This window comes from Lissotriton vulgaris, chromosome 1_1, assembly GCF_964263255.1.
Source record: "Lissotriton vulgaris chromosome 1_1, aLisVul1.2, whole genome shotgun sequence".
Lineage (NCBI taxonomy): Eukaryota > Metazoa > Chordata > Amphibia > Caudata > Salamandridae > Lissotriton > Lissotriton vulgaris.
The window spans coordinates 1,587,260,467-1,587,281,713 of NC_141685.1; the positions used below are offsets into that span (position 1 = coordinate 1,587,260,467).

At 41.8% G+C, this 21,247-nt stretch overlaps 1 protein-coding gene across 2 annotated transcripts in view; it reads right to left on the reverse strand.

Moving 5' to 3' along the window:
• The window catches only part of CDK17 (cyclin dependent kinase 17), a 574,256-nt gene that overhangs the window by 112,387 nt on the left and 440,622 nt on the right, over positions 1 to 21,247 (reverse strand). For both annotated transcript variants that reach the window (XM_086918156.1, XM_086918151.1), the window contains exons 7-8: positions 5,348 to 5,404; positions 4,150 to 4,264 (exon numbers count right to left, since the gene is read on the reverse strand). In XM_086918156.1, the coding sequence (XP_086774282.1) occupies positions 4,150 to 4,264; positions 5,348 to 5,404 (172 nt within the window). The remainder of the gene's footprint in view (positions 1 to 4,149; positions 4,265 to 5,347; positions 5,405 to 21,247) is intronic.

Sequence of the window (21,247 nt, forward strand, 5' to 3'; positions counted from 1 at the left end):
GAGCGGCTTCAGTGGTGGTTGTACTTACAGCTTTAGAAGATCCCTGGTAGACAGTTGGGGTCTCTAAATTTGTCAGGCTGTTCTCCACCAGAGGAACATAGGGTGTGGTCTCTGCTGACCTGTTGGGCCACTAGCCAGGATCTAAATAAAGTATGTCTGTCTAATTCTGCCGTCTTTAGGCTGGCACCAACTTTCTTTTGAATAACAGTATGACATGACGGAGGCTCCGGTCAGCTTCGCTATGTGATTGGTTGGAAGATTTCATGGAATTTTCTGCATTAAGAGCAGGCAGAGATTAACATCCTTAAATACACCACTGACCTAAGAGAAAATAAATGGAAATTCACAATCAAAGAAATCCACAAGTTTCTTTCATGGATGCTGGAGGATGGTTTCCAAAGCATGTTCAAGAGTGTCAGACTTGGTGTCTCCCCTGACAAGAATCTCAATTTTGACTCTTTTATGTAGAGAACCCTCTCTTTCATTCAGTAGAGTACATTGCAATCGGAGAGGTAATATTAGTTAAATTGCATGTTTGTTATATAGCTAGAGGTGGTTCTGCTTGTCATCTGGTTATATTGGAAGGTTCATGTGGTACTGATCTAGTACTTGGGCTAAGGGTTGTATGTAGATATTGAACTGAAGACACGAGAGGGATTATCCTTGCAACATGTCCGAGTACACAAGGCATGTGGATGGGTTTGATAACAATGTTTTTTGGCTGCGCTTGATCAGAAACAAATGGATAGAAGAGAGAGCATGCCCAGCTGTGCCAGCCCATTCATCCAGTCTTTCCAGAAGGATTTTGGAATTGGAATAACCAAAAGCTGTTGACAGACCAAGGAGTTTTAAGGCTCTTTTTTCCTCTGCCAAGGAATGAAGAGCTCCTACATGGTACAGGCTAGAGCTTAATCAATCTTCCGCACCGTTTGACGCCAGACAGATGTTCATGCAGTAGACAACTGAGCTCAGCTCTGAGTATTGTTGCCATTGTCTCAACATCTCTTTTTCATGGTCTTATTGTGGATGGGCAGTATGGAGATAGGCTGGCGACTTGCTAAAATCTTCATATTTGCAGATTTTCTTTTAAGCAGCGGTGTGATGATGGTGTGTTTCCGTGCACCAGGACCCAATGACCAAAGGGAGAAGTTTATCACATTTACTGCATCCAACAAGATGGCGCGAATAAGTTGTTTGAAGGATTTGCCTAAGCAATGCTTTGTTGGTCTACTGGATGCATTTACCTTGTTGGCCAAGTTCATCCACTCATCAGGCTCCAAAGGAGCAACTGAGGTGAAAGCAGACTGCAGCATTAGTGACTGAAAGGAATGCAGGGAGAGAGATCCTGTCAACTGAAGACAAATCAAAGATTTTGGCAACTTTTGATTAAAAGAAATTGAAATTTTTACAGAGTTGTGGAGTTCCACCTGCGCTGCAGGTGGATTCAACTGTTCGTAACAGATGTCAAAGATTTCCTTAATATGATTGGATATTTGGAGGATATGTTCGGCATAAGAGGCCTTTTTAGTTAGTTTTGTTGTATTCTTTCCTGTGTAGGTTGCAGTTTTTATTTTGCCGTCTGCAGCTTGTAACGTATATAATTTCCTTTCCATTCTGCAGTTCATAAATGTTTTGCTCTGCTTATTCTCAACTGAACCACATTTTGGTTAGATAAATACCCACCTTGGGGACTTTGGATTGGGCTGGAGCTAAGATAGAGATCAAAATATTCTAGCTCATGGTTCTCTGCACACAAGTTTCTGATGTGCCTAATAAGCACTTGGGTGTCATTGCTGTTATGAGAAGTGGGTCTGTGTATTAGATTGGTCTGGGTAATGGAGATGAAAGTGGTTTGAAAGTATTTGCGATTAATTGTTTTGAGGTTGTGGGTGAAAGAAAGACCAACAGCGATCAGACCTATGTGTTGGGTCACACACCCCTTGTTGGAAGCTGAATGCCTGTGTGTTCCTAAGGAGGTCATCATGCGTATTGAATCGAGCCTATTAACCCACAAATTACATTCTTCCATGATCAGGGATGTTATTTGCTTTGAATGCATATAGAACATCAGTTTAAATGATTACTCCACAAAGATTGGGCAGTAGCGTCTCCTCAAGGGAGTGCTGCGGGAGGTGGGGCGGGGCAGTGTAGGTGGTAGTAAACTCCGGCATACGGCCGAACCGAGTTAAGTTTAAGTTGAAATGAGTTTGAGTCTTGGCAATGACGCTGAACATCCTTACGTGGGCAAATCACGTAATCTCCCCGTGCCTAACAAAAATGAATGTGTTCTTATGTAATGCAACAACTGATGCTATGTAAAGCGATCTGATACCCGATTCGGGTCATGTTTGCACTATATAAAACTCTCTTAAAAAAGTACATAAATAAATAAATAAAACAAATTACATTCCGCGCGCTGCAACGCAATCGGTGGTGCAGCGTGCGCAATGTAATTTGTTTTATTTATTTATTTATGTACTTAACTCTGTTCGGCCGTATGCAGGAGTTTACTAACCGTACCATGCCCCTCCCCGCCCCTCCCCGCCCCACCCCACAGCACTCCCTTGAGGAGCCGCGACTGAGATTGGGTTGTGACCTTTAGTAAACAACAGTGGAATGATGGAGCAGTTTGGGCTAACCTCTCTGTCCTCAAGCTTATTTTAAGGCAAGGCAGAAGTAGGTCATCAAGACAGAGAGGATGGAGTTATCCCTAAACCATACCTCCATACACTCAACTATGTGGAATTTAAAACAAGACAGATAAGAGAGAATGTTGTGAAGGCCTAAGCTGTAGCAAAGAACACTATTGATAAGGTCAATATTAGCAAAAGTGTTACGAGGTGTAACACTGGCTGGTATCAAAGAAGGTAGGTTGTGGGTGTCGAGGTGTGATGTGGCCAGAAGAAAATAATGCATCTGGGACGGAATTGGGAGGAATTTAAAACAGGATAATGGAATGAAACTTTGGGTGGCTGGGAAGGTATTGAAGGGGATAACTGACAGGCTTGTGGTTGAGATTTGGTATTCAGTGATGTTGTGGACAGAAAGCAACAGGTGACGTTCTTAGGTGATGGGAGTGTTTTTCAGTGCTTACGATTTGAGTATGTTTATTGGTTTTAAGAATATGCAGTTTTGCCTTTTTAAGGTGATGGAATGTTTCCTCAAAAGCCATGGAGATACTTGTTGGTCAGAACCATGATGCTGTCACTGATTTACACGCTGTTTGTAAGTTCTTCTGAGAAGCCTGCATCATCAAGACAGTGGCCACCTTGACTTTCAAAAACCTTTTTTAAGATGGATTTTGACTGCAATGAAAGCTGACAAGCTTCTGCACTGTTAGTGTCTTGGTGCAATTTGTCTTTGGTCTACTTTAAAGTCTGTTATGAGGGTTTCCGGATCTAGGCTCATGGTGGTGTTTTTCAGTCACTTTCTTGCTTGATTTGGATACAATGGCACTTGGTTAAATAATGGCAACACTCTCTGGACCTGCATATTGCAGCTGAGTACTTGGACGTACGTGGTTAATAGTATTCATTGCAATCTTTATCCCATTCTAAGGACAGTGAGCATTTTCGGTGGGCACAGGATGATGTATGTTGGTGTGAGGGGTATGTTTTGTAGGTGAGGCGTTGGGGGTGCTGTAGTCCCATTTTTGCTGTCTTGACCTGCTGTGAGACAGTAAAATGAAATTAATACTCAAAGCATGGATGGAGTGTTAGCGCATGATGGCTGGGTGTGGCTACTTTGAGATCTCACAATTGACTAGTGCATAGTAGGTGGTTTTCAATGTGGTGTGAGCCTTTGACTCATTTTACACTTATTGTGACTCACTGAGCAAGATATCAGGACATGCAGAGTGAGTAAATAATGTAGGTGTTGCCACCCGGGGAAACAACGTTTCTTTCAGAACCTTCACAATTCTCCCCACTTTATCATACAGCGGCTGTTGGGGTTAGAATTGTGTTATAAAATGTAATGTTTCTGGCTGCTTCAACATTTTGTTTCTTAATATTGAGAGCATCTTTAGATTTTGCTTTCTAACACAAAGGAATCAAATACTCTTTCATTTCAAATTAAAAATTGTGTAACAACTATTTATTTTTATATTAATAGAGTGAAGTAGCAAAGAAACAGCTTTAGTCCACTCACCTTCCCTAATGGCTGTGCAAGGTGCCCCTTCTTCATGTTCCAATCGTATTTCTTTCAAAGCTACTAAATTCTCTGTCAGTTTACTTCTTCCTTTAAATACTGTTGCATATGTTCCCTGTAAAAAAAGATCAGTGTTTCAAAATAGTTCATTCTGTAAGCGCTCCTATAACAATTCCTGGAAGAGAAACATGTATATAAGAGGTAGGCACTTACTGAACTAGTGCTGAATATTTCTGTACAGTAAGACTCCTTGAAACAGGACTACTTCACCATGCTGTAACAGCACACACCTGCTCAATTAACCTCGCTACCGCTCCTATCACTTGTTGAAGGCATGTTTGCCTTTGAACTCCACTGTCTTTTGGCTAGGTTTGTGCTATACAAAAGCCACACACACAAATATACAAGACCTCTGAAATACAAAGACATCAGAGATATCTACTAGAACCAACTATCAACAATGCTGATACATTTAGAGGGTTTCCCATTGGTTATGCACCCAGGTAACAAACGTATGGGTCTTCTATCGGTTACCTTATTTATCTTAGCCAATGCTGCAAGGTTATAAGACAACTCTTAGCCCCGGTGTCAAGCTACCGGACTTAAGAGAAATAGCTGCAAGATTTTTACATCAATGGGACGTCATGATGGTTTGCTTTTTGACTAATGTTCTAATTGTGCAAGAGGAGCCCACTGGCATATACTTCCCTACATGTAGCTGCCGCTTTAGGGCAACATTACATGATGGCCATCAGAATAAGTGACAAAAGTTGACCATTATTCCAGGTAACGTTTTCCCTTACATTTTATGCACCACTCGCAACCATATTAAATGACAAACTAATTGTAAGCTACCCCCATAAATGGAAATGGAAATGGAAAAATAGTAAACGGCACTAACACAATCTCCCTATACATCATGATCCTGACATTGCTGAGTATATATGTGCTAGCTTCTGTCACTTGAGCAGCAAATACAATTGTGATTGGACCAGACTGATAGCAAATTAAATGTAGATAATCCAATGGTGTAGCAGGGGTGCCAGGATCCCTAATGCAAGCAAAGAAACAAAAAGAAATCCTGAGGATCCCGGTTGGCCAGTAAGATAAAGCTTTAATAGGAGTGCAATGGACCACCTGCTCTTCCTGCACTAATGATAGCCATGCCGCAAATATATTCGATATAATATTTACTCACCTCGCCAAGCTTTTCCAACTTTACATACGTTTCCATTTTTCCAAACCCAATTTCTGACTGTGAAAGCAAGGTAATGGAAATCGAAAGAATAAATATGTTAGCATTCAAGTGATAACATCTAATTTCAACAATGCATTTTCAGAACTTGATCATGAATTGCATTATGGCACAAATAGCAACAGCCCTTAAAGAAGACTTCCATTTGTGATAATGGTCCTTAAAGGCGTTCCTCTTAAAATGAAAGGCTGCATATTACTTGGATTCTCTCTCGAATTACCTTTTCACACTTCACATTACTCATCTGACTGACTATAATGGACAATATGCTCAGACCGCAGCAGGAGGATTTGAGTAACAAGCACTGGTAAGGCAACTGTTCTCACTTCCATTTTGAGTCTTAATCAAACATTAAAGCCCTGCTTCAGTCTTAGGGAGCTTTTCTCAACCCAAAGCTCAGACGGAAGGCACTAGATTTTTATATGTGGCCCTTGCATTAGCTAGTCGTGGACAGGACCGGTGGTGGAAGCATGGGCAAGAGACGTCAACACATGGGCTAGGGATGGAGAAAGTATACTCTGCCGGGAGGATGTCTAGGGGAATCTGGAGACGTCCTACAGCAGGACTGGGGAGCTGGTAACAACCAGACGGGGACACGGGTACTGACCAGAATGAATCAGAGGACGATGAAGTAGAGAGAGGAGGGCGGGGTGCGAGGTCAGGCAGAGTCAGGGAAGGTACCCCACATGACCAGGACTAATTATCAATGAGGCTAACTCACTTAACCTCATGTACGGGTATGTTACCTGCACAATGGTCCCCTGACAGACCAGAGATTATTGTATTGGATGCATCATCACTCAAAACCCTTAGACCTGAAACATGGACACCTGAGCTTGCCCGGCATGCTACAGATGCAGAGGTTTGCCGGCTCCTTTCTCTCTTCGTCCCTAGGTACTAAGCCATCTGAGGTCTAGCTCCCAGAGTCTTTTTGATCGGTATATATGTTTACGATAATTTATTAGTCATTGATCATTTCTCCCTGAAATGCTCCTATCCTTGGCGCTAACCCAGAGTCTCCTACAGTTGGGAAACTTGTATCTGGTTGAGAAACCACATAGCCAAAAATCTGCGTCCAAACTGACTTAGCCCAAAATGGTACACTCACTCATATTTGCGCCCAGTCTACCCCAGTAAGATGGCTGCTAGAGGTTCGGGTATATGAGTTGACTAGAGAGTAGGCAGCAACTAAAAAGGAACTACGTGTGAATGATTCCCAAATACTGTTGATTTTCGCATGGGTGTATATGTTCTGATATTGGGACAATCAATACTGTGAAAAAATGTTGAAATGTTTAAATACTAATAAAGATGAACAAAACAAAAATAACTTTGCTTTAGTGAATGAAACAAGTTAAACAAGTACGGGCAACGCCAATAGGTCTGGACTTAAAGAAATGTATGGAAAAGTGAAGAATTACAAGTAATTTGCATGGGAATAGATATGTATTTGTGTGGAAGGAAAGAACATTTGACTAAAATTGATATAGGTTAGAAGGTCAGGTGACAGTTGCACTATCAAGCCAGACCTAAAACTCCATGTAGGTTATTGACTGCCCTCCTCCAAAATCTGTGCTGCAGCCAGTGAAAAACTACATACTTTATCTAGTTATTTAAGACACATAAATAATACTCCAGTGTCGTGTGTGTGCTTCTGAAAGTTCAAGATGAGCAGCTGGAAAAATAAACAAAATGATTACAGCTCTGTCAGGCACACACTTTTTTTGTGAAAGTACACACAACTTTTGCCCAATAAAAACATGTACTCCTGGCTCCCAACATGTTGGGCAGAGCCAAAGCCCCTCTCTAGTGGTGATCACATAATTGTCTGGGGACAGCTGCACTATCAAACCAGCCCATAAAAACAAATGTGTTCTGTAAACAATGTATCTATGAGATAAAGAATATGAGGTGTTTTCAGATGTAAAACAGCCCCCATGCATCAAAATGCAAGCACTCCATAGGAGGCTGAATGATACACCAAACAGCCAATATCTTGAGTTCAGAAAAACATACTTCTCTAGAAAGGGCTAAAGCCTACTCTATCTACATTTTAAGGAATTGGTAACAATAGGTCATGCAGACAGCAGTGCTATCAAACAAGGCTTAACAATGTACATTAAGTTCACAGCAAGGCAATACTTCAAGACAATTTGTGACCTTAATTTTTGACAGTCTGTCTGTCCCCTGGAGAGTCAATATGACACGAGGGCAGAGAGGCAGACTATGTTATATAATGAGTCACCATGTTGTAGATTTGAAGTGTTTAAGTATCTCTCTCACATTCAAATACGCATGGCTTTCACCTCACTCTATCGCACTCAAGTAATTTTAAATGTGTTTCCAATTTTGAATACACAACTCTGTTGTTTGCTTTATGGGTACTTGTAACTTACCAAGTTCCACCAAAACACAGACTCAAGATGCACGGGGAATTAATACATACAAATACTAATGGCAGCATTTTACTTTGTAGGTTGAATAAATTAAAACAAGAGAAGATTTTTAAAACCAGCTGAAGGAAGACCATGTACCAAGTGCAAAATAATTAGAATATTAACTGTTCAACCATCGCTTCAAAACACAGATATGCTTTTGATCCTATGGAATTTGAGTGTACATATTGGCTTTTTTCCCGGGCAGAATCGTACAATCAATCAGAAAAAAGAAACAATCCGAAGCAAAGGGAACAGAGCACAGGCACTGCAAATCAAAAGTAAATAAATACAATAAAGAACAATTCCAGCAATTTGAATGGTTGAATGGTTCTGCTAAAAAGTCTGATTTACCAAGTAATTTGGAAACGTCAGAAATATATAAATGTAAGGATAAAGACACTTTTTAACACGGCTCCATGCTTATCAAAAACAAAATCAAGCAACTCTTGCGATACAAAACGACCTGGTACTTACAGCTATTATTCCAGCAGTCAATTTGATTAGAAATGGGCAAGATAGTTTCAACAAAATACAAGGGCAAATGATGAGATAAAAGGGGAAAATAAAGGGCTCAGCGGTTAATTGTGTGCTTATATTTTTTGTAACTTCCTTTTATTCAAATTATGAACGATTTGGGCCTAAAATCCGCTCCACCCAACAATTTACATCGTGGTAGGCATTCTGACTTACCCATGTGGATTTCTGCAACAATTCTAGATGCGAGCCTACTGAAAAGTATTCCTATTCAGTCAATGCTTTGTTACTGTGGAGCCGCCTACTACCAATATATTAATTTCCCTTCTTTAGCTAGATCTTGATTTGTGCAACCAGGGATTAGTAGAGCTAGTCAGCAACAGACACCAGAAAGCATTAGATGCCATGGTTGCCACAGTAATGACATGACAAGCACAGACGTCCAGTGTACATCTGCTGGAAAGAGGGAAATTCAAACAGCAATGCATCCTACACTGCAAGCTAAACATGTTTGCACACTATAAAGTTCGATTAATTTCCACAAGTTTGTACATCTTACTGACAAAAGAATTGTATTCAGGAAAGGTACCTGGCTTACAGTTGGGAGGGTTTTCTTTAAGGAAGGATGTGCCGTCACACATCACCATACCTCCAAGTGCTGGCAGGTCCTAGCGTGTCCTGAAGTTTATACCAAGAGTTCGACACAGTCAACTGTATTGCCTTTGCTTTGAAGGTATTTAACAAACGGTTGGTAGTAGCTGCTGTTGAACTCATCAGATATATATGTCTTGTATAACCTTACACAGAGAATTAGTCCAATCATGATTACTTAAACAGAAAAATGTTCAGAGTGATTCACTAATCTAATCAACTCCTGCACATGAGAGGGTTTTCTAGCAGAAAAATGAAATCTAGAGCCTTGCGATTACTACTTTGAGTCACAACTGCGAGGATTCCTCATTTGAAACATTTCATACCCTCTCATGGATGATGCCATTTGGTGTTCTTCTAGTACAAACCTTGGCTGGGGCTCAAGCAGAAATAATTAAAAAATCTTAGACATCAGGATGATGACAAGAGCTTCTGGGCTCACTAGGGTGAAACTGTGGGCTACCTGTGGCAAGTTGTTCACCGTTTCTTTAATCCTTAGAATGTTTTTATGGAATTCCCATTATGTCATTCTATGTTCCACCCTGGCTGGCTCTGGCAGTTGCTTCTTGGTCCCTGGCCGTGCAGTTGCTCTGCCGTGGGCTCCTATCTTTACCGCTACTTGCTTTATTCCAATAAAGCCTACTTGGATTAAAAGTGACACTTCTGTGAGTTTCATGCCTCCAACCCAACTACATTTTGGGACCAGGAGTGGCGTTGGCCTCACTATTTGTATCCCGTGCCACTTGGCAAATTTACAGGAGCCCACCGGCCTTCCCCCTGCATCTATATTCATTGAGCGGCCTGCCATGGAAATTTGGAGCCGTTTATACGAGGTGGGTCATTTTCTTCCCATTTGCTGCTGCTTTGGACCCCCTCCTGCAGTTGGTCACCCGCGTGCGCCATTTTCAAATAACCACACGCTGCCTGCTTGTGCGCTTGCCCTCACCTTCGTCATCTTCAATTCATGTGTCTTTAGAATTTTGAGTCTTTCATGCGCATTCTTCTGCTTCTTTGAACGTACCCACGAAGGAAGTCTCACACATTTATTGCATATTTCATTGCAACACGTACAAGTGTGTATTACCTTCATACTTCGTTGATTCACACACCATTTATTTCATATTTTATTTTGAAGGAATTTACCTGCATATTCTCTGGTTTTCATGTCAATAGTGCATACTATTCAAGACCTTTTCTCAGCATTACTGTTTTAAGGGCGATTTGTTTTTGGTTTATATACATTTTATTATGGCCAGCAGTCAAGGTGTCATTCAGCCTGCACCTTTCTTACTGAAACCAGGCAAACCTGATATGACGTGGTCAGAGTGGCTAACAGATTTTGAAAACTATCACACCGCCATTGATGCTGATGTTTACTCTGCCTCAAGAAAATTAGCTTTGCTTATTAATCATCTAGGAGCAGCGGCCACAGAGTTTTCGATAATCTTCCACGTTATCCTGATCCTACATCTGAAGATGCTTTATGGAACTGTTATTTTGAAGCTAAACTACGCATGGGAAAGCAATATTCCGATTCTTCAAGTGTTCTTTTAGAGAGATTTAATTTCGCCATGTGTAAACAGTCCTCTGAAGAGTCAGTTGAAGATTATGTGGCAACTTTAGGAGTTTCAGCTGAAAAATTTGAATTTGGTCATAATGTCGATACTTATATTAGAGACCGATTTGTTTTCTATTGTTACTCTAAAAAGATTCAAATGCGTCTTCTTACTTCTTGCAATCCCACTTTAGCTGAAACGATTGACATTGCCAAAAGCATCGAAAGATCAATTGTTACTTCTAATGTTTTGTCCAATCACTCCAACCAAGCCATGATTATTCCTGCTCAAGCCACGATTCATCCGGCACTACTTCCTACTGTGAATGTCATTTCTGATGAGAATGTTGTATGTGACATTAACTTGAAGCAAACTTCTGAAAAAAGTATTCTAGGTATCAATCCTTTATGAATCAGTTAATTTGCTTTAGTTGTGGTTCCAGGAACCATAATGAAAACAACTCTAACTGTCCAGCTTTAGGTAAGAAATGTGTTAAGTGTCACAAATTCGACCTTTTTGGTGGCCTCTCACATGTGCAAGCATTTCAAGACGATATCTGGATCCACACAGAAATCAAGGAGGAACACTTGCAGATTCTAGAGAAGGTTTTAAAAATCAAAATAAAGGAATGGCTGTCAAAGCTAACAAATGCAAGCTACTGGTTAGTGAGGTGGAGTATCTTGGACATCTAATTTCAAGTGAAGGTATTAAACCTAAATTTTGCAATGTAGAAACAATTCGCAATGCCGCCCCTCTAGTTGACAAAGATGCTTTACACTCATTCCTTGGACTCTGTGAATACTATGCTAGGTTTGTTCCTGGCTATGCACATTTAGTTCAACCTCTGAGGTGTCTTAAAATAGGAACAACATTTTTATGGACTGGTACACTACGTAATATCTTTGAGAAGGTGACACTTTTGGTTATAAACGAACCTGCATTACATCCATTTGTTTCCAACGGCAGTTCCTTTATTACTGTGGATGCCAGTCAAAAAGGTCTTGGTGCAGTTTTTGCACAGTGGGTGGATGGTAAGGAGAACACTATTGCTTTTGCATCTCATGCCATAACACCTATTATTATATGAAATTTGTAACGCGCTCAGCTTACCCGGGGGCATCCCGGCGCAAACAGACCAGAAGGAGAGACTCAACTAATCACTACTGTGGAAACAGATATGTCTTAAGAAGTTTCCTAAATAGTAGGATCTTGGGCTCTGAGCGAATCTTGAGTGGCAAAGAGTTCCAAAGAGTCGCCACCTGCACAGAGAAACGCCTGCCCCCAGAACGAGCTTTCCTTACTCTCGCTGACTGCAGAAGATGTTTTTGGTCCGAGCGCAAAAGGCGTGGGGGCTTATAAGGACGGGCCATGTTAGAAAGGATGGGGGGGCCTTTGCCATGCAGGATTTTGTGGGAGGTGCATAGCGCTTTAAATTTCACCCGCTCCTTCACGGGGAGCCAGTGAAGCGTTTTGAGGGCCGGGGCGGCAGACTGCCTTCTGGGAACATCCATAAGGACTCTCGCAGCTGCGTTTTGCACCTGTTGGAGGGTTTTAAAGGTCGCTTCGGGAGCACCGAGAAACAGCGCATTCCCATAGTCGAGCCTCGATAGGATTAACCACGTATCAAAAGCTTCTTTGCTGGATCAGGAAGCAGTGGTAACACCTTTCGGGCTGACCTCAGCAGACCAAAGCAAACCCCCGCGGTCTTCCTGGCGTGGGTCCTGAAGGACAGATCTTCCTCCAACCATACTCCCAAGTACTTGATCTCCTTCTTGGGAGATGGTGGATCACCAAGAGACCGGGGCCAACAGCTAGCAATAATGGAGGGACTGGAATTACCCAGGAGCATCAGCTCGGTTTTTCCTCCATTAAGCTTTAGGGCAGAGTTAGACATCCAACGATAGACATTGGCAAGGCAGTCGTGTAACACCTCAGGTTGTTCCGCCAACTGAGTGAGGCCCACCACCAGCTGAGTATCATCAGCGTAGCTGATGATCTTCACCCCTGAAGGGGCGACCACTCTTTCAAGTGGAGTCATGTATATATTAAATAAGGTAGGGCTCAGCGATGAGCCCTGCGGGACTCCACATTGAAGAGGGAATAGGGCAGACTGCTCTGCTCCTTCCCAGACTTGGTAGAAACGGTTGGAGAGAAAAGATCCCAACCATTTCAGGGCCGTCCCTGAGACACCTACCTCTGACAGACGTTGGAGGAGCACCTGATGACTCACGGTGTCAAAGGCAGCACTCAAGTCCAGGAGGATCACTGCCACTGACCCTCCTGTATCTAGAGTGCTCCTTGCTTCCTCCACTACTGCCAGCAAGGCTGTGTCCGTTCCCTGGCCGGGGCGGAAACCAGTCTGGGAGTCTCCCAACAGGTGGTTGGACTCTAGATGGTAAGAGAGCTGACGGTTAACCAGCTTCTCTGCAACTTTTGAGAACCCAGGCAGAAGTGAAATTGGCCTGAAGTTGGTCAAGTTGGATGGATCCAATCCTGTTTTTTTCAATAAGGCTTTTACCACTGCCTTTTTCCATCTCTGGGGCACTGTGCCATGAGAGAGTGAAAGATTCATGAGGTCGGTCAGCGGGGTTGACAAAGTGTTAGCCACAAACTTAAGGTATTTTATGGGCACTGGGTCACTCGGAGATCCACTCTTCATCTCTAACAGGACTTTTATAACCTCGTCTTCCGAGAAGGGGCCAAAGGAGGCTAGCTCAATCGGGCATCTTATTGGACTAGCAGCCGGCTCAGGGATTTGAGGGATAGCGGGCAAGGAGGATAATATTTTCTCTATTTTAGAATGGAAGAAACTAGCCAGTTCCTCACATTTTTCTTTAGGATTATCATGCACGACTGGCGGGACCGGGGCTTTCAGAAGTTCCTTAAAAATTTTGAACGATTCTCCTGAAGAATTACTTGCCCTCTCAATCCTATCGCTAAAGAAGTTCTTTTTAGCATCCTTCAGTGCACTTTTATATTTCCTCATCTCTCTTTTATAGTTGGCCCGGCTTTCTTCCGTCTGCTCTCTCCTCCAAGCACGTTCAAGCCTTTTACAAGAGATTCTGAAACTCCTAAGTTCGGGGTATACCAGGGGGCAGAGCCAATTCTTCTCTCCCTGACAAGCCTCCTTTTATTAGGAATCAGTAAGTCCAGAGAGTTAGTTAGCCATTCGCCCAAATGCTGATCAGCGATATTGGTGTCATCTACAGGGTAAGGACAAGTTCTGAATGTAATTGGAGCACAATTGAACGGGAGGCCCTTGCCATTGTTTGGGCAGTTCAGATGTTTAAAACAAACATTTGGGGTTCTCGTTGTGACGTCTTCACCGATCACAAACCTTTGGTGTTTTTGTTGTTCGGGAATGGATTAGGGAAATAGTCTGCAAGGCTTGTGAGATTACTTTCCAAGTTACAATATATAATCTTGCTATGAAATATATCCAAGGAGGTAAAAACGTCTAAGCAGATTGTCTTTATCGTATTCCCCTTCCTTACTTTAGCGAAGGCGAAGATGATTTTCTCAAGGATTGTGCTGTTGGTTTGGTAGATGCAATTTCTATGTGCAATGGTAGTATCTCACAAGATGAATGGTCATCTGCCATGGCACGGGATGAGACTTTAAAAGAAGTAGAGCTGTTCATCAGGAGCAAATGGCCTATTAGCAAGACTCTTAGTCATGATTTAAGAAGTTTTGCACACATCAGTGAAGAGTTATTCTTTGAAAATGGAGTTTGTGTGAGGAATGGTCTTTTTGTTCCTCCTGTTTCCTTGAGAGAAAAGATTACCAAAAATTGCTCATGAAGGTGATTTAGGGTTTCTGTTGCTTGCACAAAATTAAAAGAAATGTACTTGTGGCCAGGCATGGACAAACAGGTATCGCTTTGTTTTGATATTTGTCCAAGTTGTGTTGTGAAACCTTTGTTCCCAGTTCCGTTTCCAGATTCTCCCTGGGATAAGAATGCTTTGGATTTTTCAGGCCTTACACATTGTTGCCTTCAGAAAGGAAATATTGCTTGGTTGCTATCGATTACCACTCTAAATGGATTTCTTATTCTTTTGTGCAAGCCGCCAATTCCTCTACTGTTATTTCTTTTCTTCAAATTCTTTTCAGGATTGAGGGTGCTCCGAATTGTGTTGTCACAGATAATGGTCAACCTTTTCTTGCTCATCAAGTTACTAACTTTCTAGAAACTTTTGAGGTCAAACACTGTCAAGTTGCTTTGTATAGTCCAGCCTCCAATGGACTTGTGGAGAGAGCTAATCATTTTCTCAAGGAAGGGGTTCACTGCCATTGCAGGTAATGTTGATTTTTTTTTAAACAAATATTATTATCATTCCATAAAAGTATCACAATATGACATAACAATTAGTAGTAAGGGCATACAGAATCTCTTGTTATATTTCAATAATGCTATTACAAAGCATCACATCGACCTGTTATTGTCATGTCCTACATCAAACATTAAATACCTCTATTTTGCCCCCTATGTCGCCTTATTAGAAATCCTGTGAGACACTTACATCTTAGTGTTGGACCAGCTATTGTTTGCAGTACAAGTTCCGACAATATATCGATTCATTGTGAAGATAATAAGATAAACAATAATACCAAAAAACTTTGAAATAACAGTCCCTCCCTAACCCACCCACCATCTCAGCTATGCAATATTATTCACACGTATGTTTAGATCAGAAGCACTCCCACACAATTTCATGTGTTTCCTGCTCCAGCAAAAAAAATGTAATGTAAATGTACCAATAGTGAGAAAAAAAACAACCATTGTCTCCCTTCACATCAACAGAACGCCTACTAACATCTAGGAATGCAACTAGTGTTCAGCTCCATAGCGGCAAACTCTTTCATCAGTACATTCCAGTCTAGGGTTATCAGCCTTTTACGCAGCTCCTTTTGTTCTTCCCGTTTGATCTCCGTACCCTCTGCCCTACCCCATCTCATAATTTCTTTGTGCCAGTCTGTAATATTAGGTGGCTTTGCCGCTTTCCATGGCCTTGTAATAGTATTTTTTGGCAATATAAGCGCAAGGTTCATGAATTTGTGTACTGGGCCTGGCTTCTTGCCTGTAGGACCTAACCCCAATATACAGTACTCTGGCGAGTCGTCATTTCATATCGGTGCAATTGCGTGTAATATTTTGTGCACTTCAGACAAATAATGTACTATTCTAGGGCAGCTCCACAGTGAATGGAATAATTTCGCTTGTGGAGCATGGCATCTTGGGCAGCAGTCCGATACTGCGCGGTACATTACATGTAATCTATCCGATTACACATAATGTATATTCTCTATCTACAATATGCTCTATCTACAATCATCAATTGTATGAACTTGAATTTCTCTATATAACTATCTTGTGATATGACTGCAATTTCCCATTAGATATGCAGCTAATGTTGATGTGAGTGATTTTTTGCAAAAAAAGGTATGGGCATTCTGACAGCACCTCATTCCAACACTGGTGTTACACCCTTTAAGGAAGCTAAATCCAAGATGATGCCGAAGTGGTTTAGTGACTTAGCAGTGGGTTCTGATTTGTCTCAAAGAAGAAATTATTTGGAAGATCTTCAATTAGTTAAGAACAGGGTCGCTGCCAAGCAGTTATTGCAGAAGAAAACTTTTGATAGTGTTTCTAAACCAAATGTGTTGATGTAACAATGAATGATTGGGTTCTTATCTAGAAGCTCTACAAAGTTTGCAAAGGCCAGTCTAAGTACACTCTTCCAGTCCACGTTGTCAAAGTCACCAAAAAACGTACCTGTACACTATGGTTCTCCAGTATTATCTTTCATAGATTCACATGCTTGTATCTTCCCAGTCGTCATGGTGGGAGTCTCACGGTAACAGAATGACTATAGAAGTATCATAGAGTAAAACGCTGCATAGAAAGTCCCATAGGGGACCATAATATTTGGTTGCCAAAACCTCCTCATTATTTGAACCAAAACTCAGCCAATCAGCTACCAGCCGTGACATCCCACTCCCCAGCAGAGCCATCATACCTCAGATTTCCAGACCCGTGTGAGAGCCAAGGATATATCCAGAGATAAGAGGTCTACCTGAGTAACGGGGAGGTGGGAGGGCCACATGTGAATCTATGAACGATAATACTGGAGAACCATAGTGTACAGGTAAGTAACTAGTTTTTTTCTCCAGTATTGAATCTTTCATAGATTCACCTGCTTGTATCAGAATAGCGAGCAGTACTTATTACAAGGAGCGTTGCTCAGGATAGAACCTCACAGCCTTTGTGGGCTCTGCTCCTATTTTCATATATTCACAATCAAAAATATATAATATTTTCAAAATGTTACACAAAGCATGTCCATTGACCAGACAGAATGTAAATATATATATATCCAACAACGAGCACCCCACGGAGAGAGGCCACTACACAAACAAAAGTAGTTCAATATATATATATCCAACAACGAGCACCCCACGGAGAGAGGCCACTACACAAACAAAAGTAGTTCAAATATCTTTAATTGCAGCTTGCCAGCAGGGATTTTCAAACAGGCACACAGCAAAATAAATCAGGCCAGACGCGTTTCAGGACATAGGTGTCCTTTCTTCAGTGGCAAGTGTAGAAAACAACAGATTATTATTTGTGGTATGGGGAAACAACTAGGTGCGGACTCACTAGAGGAATAATGTCACTTCAAGATCCAGGAGGCCATGTGGTTGGCCACGCCCACCGGGGCAGGACTGTGAATATTTAAGTGCCGACTTTTGCCGCTTCTGTTGTTTTCTACACTTGCCACTGAAGAAAGGACACCTATGTCCTGAAACGCATCTGGCCTGATTCACAGCGAGATGTTGTAGAGTAGCAACCACCTCCAAATTTCTTGCGCTTGTTTTGAGAGAAGTTCCGACCTTGTACCCCCTTGTTTTAGTAGTTAAAACATGGTAGTCGTACTGTCGGTCCTGACCAGAATCGTGGAACCTCTGATCCTGGGTAGAAACGCCTGTAATCCCAAGAACACTGCCATTAACTCTAGTAGGTTGATATGAAGATGAGTTTCTTCTTCTGACCAATGACCTTGTATTTCTAATTCTTGGAGATGTGCCACCAACCTTGCAGAGATGCGTCTGTCATCATTACATAATTGTAACGCTGAGGTTTGAATAGCAGGCCTTTTGTTAAGTGTTTTCTGAATGTCCACCATGACAAGGCTTTTTTTTATCTGAGGAGAGATAGACACTCGGTCTTCGAAGGATCCTTGAGATTGAATCCACTGTTTGTCCAGAAGCTCTTGAAGAGGCCTCATGTGCAGCCTGCAATTGGGAAGCAAGGGGATACAAGAAGACATCATCCCCAATAGTGACTTGTAGATTCTCGCCGAAGTAAACTTTCTTGTTTGAAGATGAGAAGCCAGATTTATTATTTTTTGCACGCGTTCCTCTGATGGATAAGCTTTCGCTTCTCTTGTGCGGAGCATGGCTCCCAGAAACTGAAGAGATTGCGACGGGATACGACATGACTTTTCCAGATTGACTCTTAGACCCAGACGACTGAAGAGATCCATGCAACACTGCAGAGAGAGCTGTTTTTCCTGAAGCGAAGCACCTGTTATGAGCCAGTCGTCTAGGTACGGGAAGACTTGGAGACCTTGAAGCCTTAAGTGAGCTGCCACTGGCGCCATACACTTTGTAAAAACCCTTGGGGCCGATTTCAGACCGAATGGCAAGACATTTTCTGTGTTTTATGTGGATCGGAATGTGAAAATAAGCATCTAAAAGGTCCAGGGATGCCAAGTAGTCCCCTCTGCAAAGAAGTCGTATTATTTCTTGAAGGGATAACATTCGAAAAATAAATCTTTTTGATGAATTTGTTCAAACTTCTCAGGTCCATTACCGGTCTCCATTTTCCTGTAAGCTTCTTCTTTATTAGAAAGAAATGCAAATAAAAGCCTTTCCCTCGTTGAAGACGTGGCACTTCCTCTATTGCCTCCTTTTGTAAGAGCGATAAAATTTCCGTTTTAAGAGCGGACAGGTGCTGTTGTTTTCTGAGAATAGGAGGCTGATTTGGAGGCTTCTGTATAAATTCCAGGGTATGCCCTGATGAATAATGTCCAAAACCCATTTGTTCGTTGTAATTGACCTCCATGCTTGGTAAAACAGAGTCAGATAATGGTTGTTAGAGCTTGAACCAGTGGCGGGCGCTGTGAGGAAGCCACTGTCTTCTATTATGTTACCAAGGGGGGTTTTACCCAAAGAGTCACTGGGACCTGGGTGCTAGGCAATACATATATAGAGGGGTCCCAGGAGGAAAACGTAACACAGAAGTACGCAAATTACTTTATCAAATCAATGCAAAAAAATAGTAGTAGAATTCATCATATTTAATGAAGCCAACATTGTCATTGCATCACAATGTGCTGTCTGTTCAATTCAATTTTTGCAGTATAAAAACATTAAAGCCCCAAACACAGGGAAGAGGGAAAAGAAGTGTGAAGTGTGAGATGAAAAGGGTAAAGTGAATTGAAAAAGAAGAAACCAAATTATATATTCAAATACAAAACATTCATTGTGAATTATAAAAGGCTGTAACTTATTCAGGCCAATATAATGAAACAAATAAACAAATCATTCTGCGGTCACAGTCATGAGTAATCTAATCTTGGATAGTGCCGGATGATAGGGTAGGTAGAGCCGTCGACGTTTCGACCCCTACATGGAAGGTTGATTTGAACCCTTACAACGGGGTCTTCATCACGACGAGAGGGATGGTGGGGCAAGATAATTCATGGATATTCAGGCCCACCGGCGTCTAATATAAAGAATCTGAAGGAACAACTTTCGTGTAGTCAGCAGTTAATTGGAGCCGAATATTTCCTTTCTTTGTTTAAGGTTAATGCCAGTCCTTCCTAATTGGTGGACTTGTAGGGCGAAGTAAGCACCCTCAGTTATCGATCAGTCAGGCGGTTGGTGTAGGTATCGTGGCCTTTCGCGGTGAGAGTTCGTCCGCGTTAATGTCGAAACCCTGCAAGATGAATCAGGCCGTCAACGTGACATAATTCAAAAGCCCTTTGCGGAGAGAATTCATCCGCGTTGGTTCACTGCAAATTGTAAGCGTAGCCGCAACCGCGGTCTCTCGCTCCAACGCTTAGCGTTCTTAGCGCCTGATTCAACGCTTAGCGTTGGAGCGAGAGACCGCGGTTGCGGAGGTATGATGGCTCTGCTGGGGAGCATGATGTCAGGGCTGGCAGCTGATTGGCTGAGTTTTGGTCCAAATAATGAGGCGGTTGGCAACCAAATATTATGGTCCCCTATGGGACTTTCTATGCAGTGTTTTACTCTATGATACCGCTATAGTCATTCTGTTCCCGTGAGACTCCCACCATGACGACGGGGAAGATACAAGCATGTGAATCTATGAAAGTTTCAATACTGGAGAAAGTTACTGACACACAAGTTGAGATTTAAAAAAAAGTTTATGCCAATAGGTCTGATGATGATTCCGATTTTAATTTTGGTCCTGGTTTTGATACTATAAATTTCAAGAATGAACCTAGTGAGAATTCTGGGGAAGCTATGCTTTCTTTATCTCTAAACTGTTCAAGCTCCGTTTCACCTCTTCATTCTTCATTTGAGAGTGGAGAGGGTTTGTAGGTTACCTATCAAATTGCATGACTATGTTTTGTATTAATCGTCCTGTTTTTATTGTTTTTTTATGTTTATGGGGTATGTGATAAGTTGTTCACTGTTTCTTTAATCCTGTTTTCATGGAATTCCCATTAAGTCATGCTGTGTTCCACCCTGGCTCTGGCAGTTGCTTCTTGGTGCCTCGCCATGCAGCTGCCTCTGCCATTGGCTCCTATCTGTACCGCTACTTGCTTTATTCCAATAAAGCCTACTTGGATAAAAAAAAAAGTGACGCTTCTGTGAGTTTCCTGCCTCCAACCCCACTACACTACCTTCAAAGAAGGAGCTCCGAAAAAAATAGGACCGATAGACTCTTCCAGGTTGGTCAGAAAAATATTCAAAACATCTATGTACACATAGTCATTTGTCTAGTATAGAGCTCCTAAACTGTTTTAACAGAGTGAGATGTGCCCTGAAATACTCTTATGTAGTGTTCATAAACAAGATATGATTGGTCCATATCAATGTGTCCTTCATTCTGAAGCAAAGGGGGGTAGGGGGAATCCTAGGACATTCCACGCCCCTGACAATTTTCAACCAGATGATTTGCAACAAATCTTCAAAGCTCTACAAAAATTTACCAGTACAATAAAACTAACACTTTTCTAACTCTTTGCGTAACGCAAATATTGAAATATGATGAATGTAGATAAGTTCCTTCTCAGATAAACTCCTTTCAATGCAAAGATAATTGAAAAACGCTGAAAACATTTGAAGAAGGATGTGGACAAGTGTCAGCCAAGCTAGGCAGATACAGAAGTCAGAGACAGCCAGAAAGAAAACACACACTGATCAACAACTCTACATGGGATAAGGATATTCGCCTTCTTCAGCGAATACACCCCAGCTATGGCTTGGCTGGTATTGATGAGAGAGCTTGAAGGGAGGGCTTGAGACCTTCATCTCCCCAAGTCCTCAAGTGGTGAGAATTACTTCTTGTGTTTAGAATAGGCAACTCCAAGCCTGATCCCTGACAACTGTGCTACAATGTCAGGTGGAAGCAACAATAACCTGTCTAACTGATTTCAAGTGAAGAGCAATATCCGAGCCAATTTCCGGGA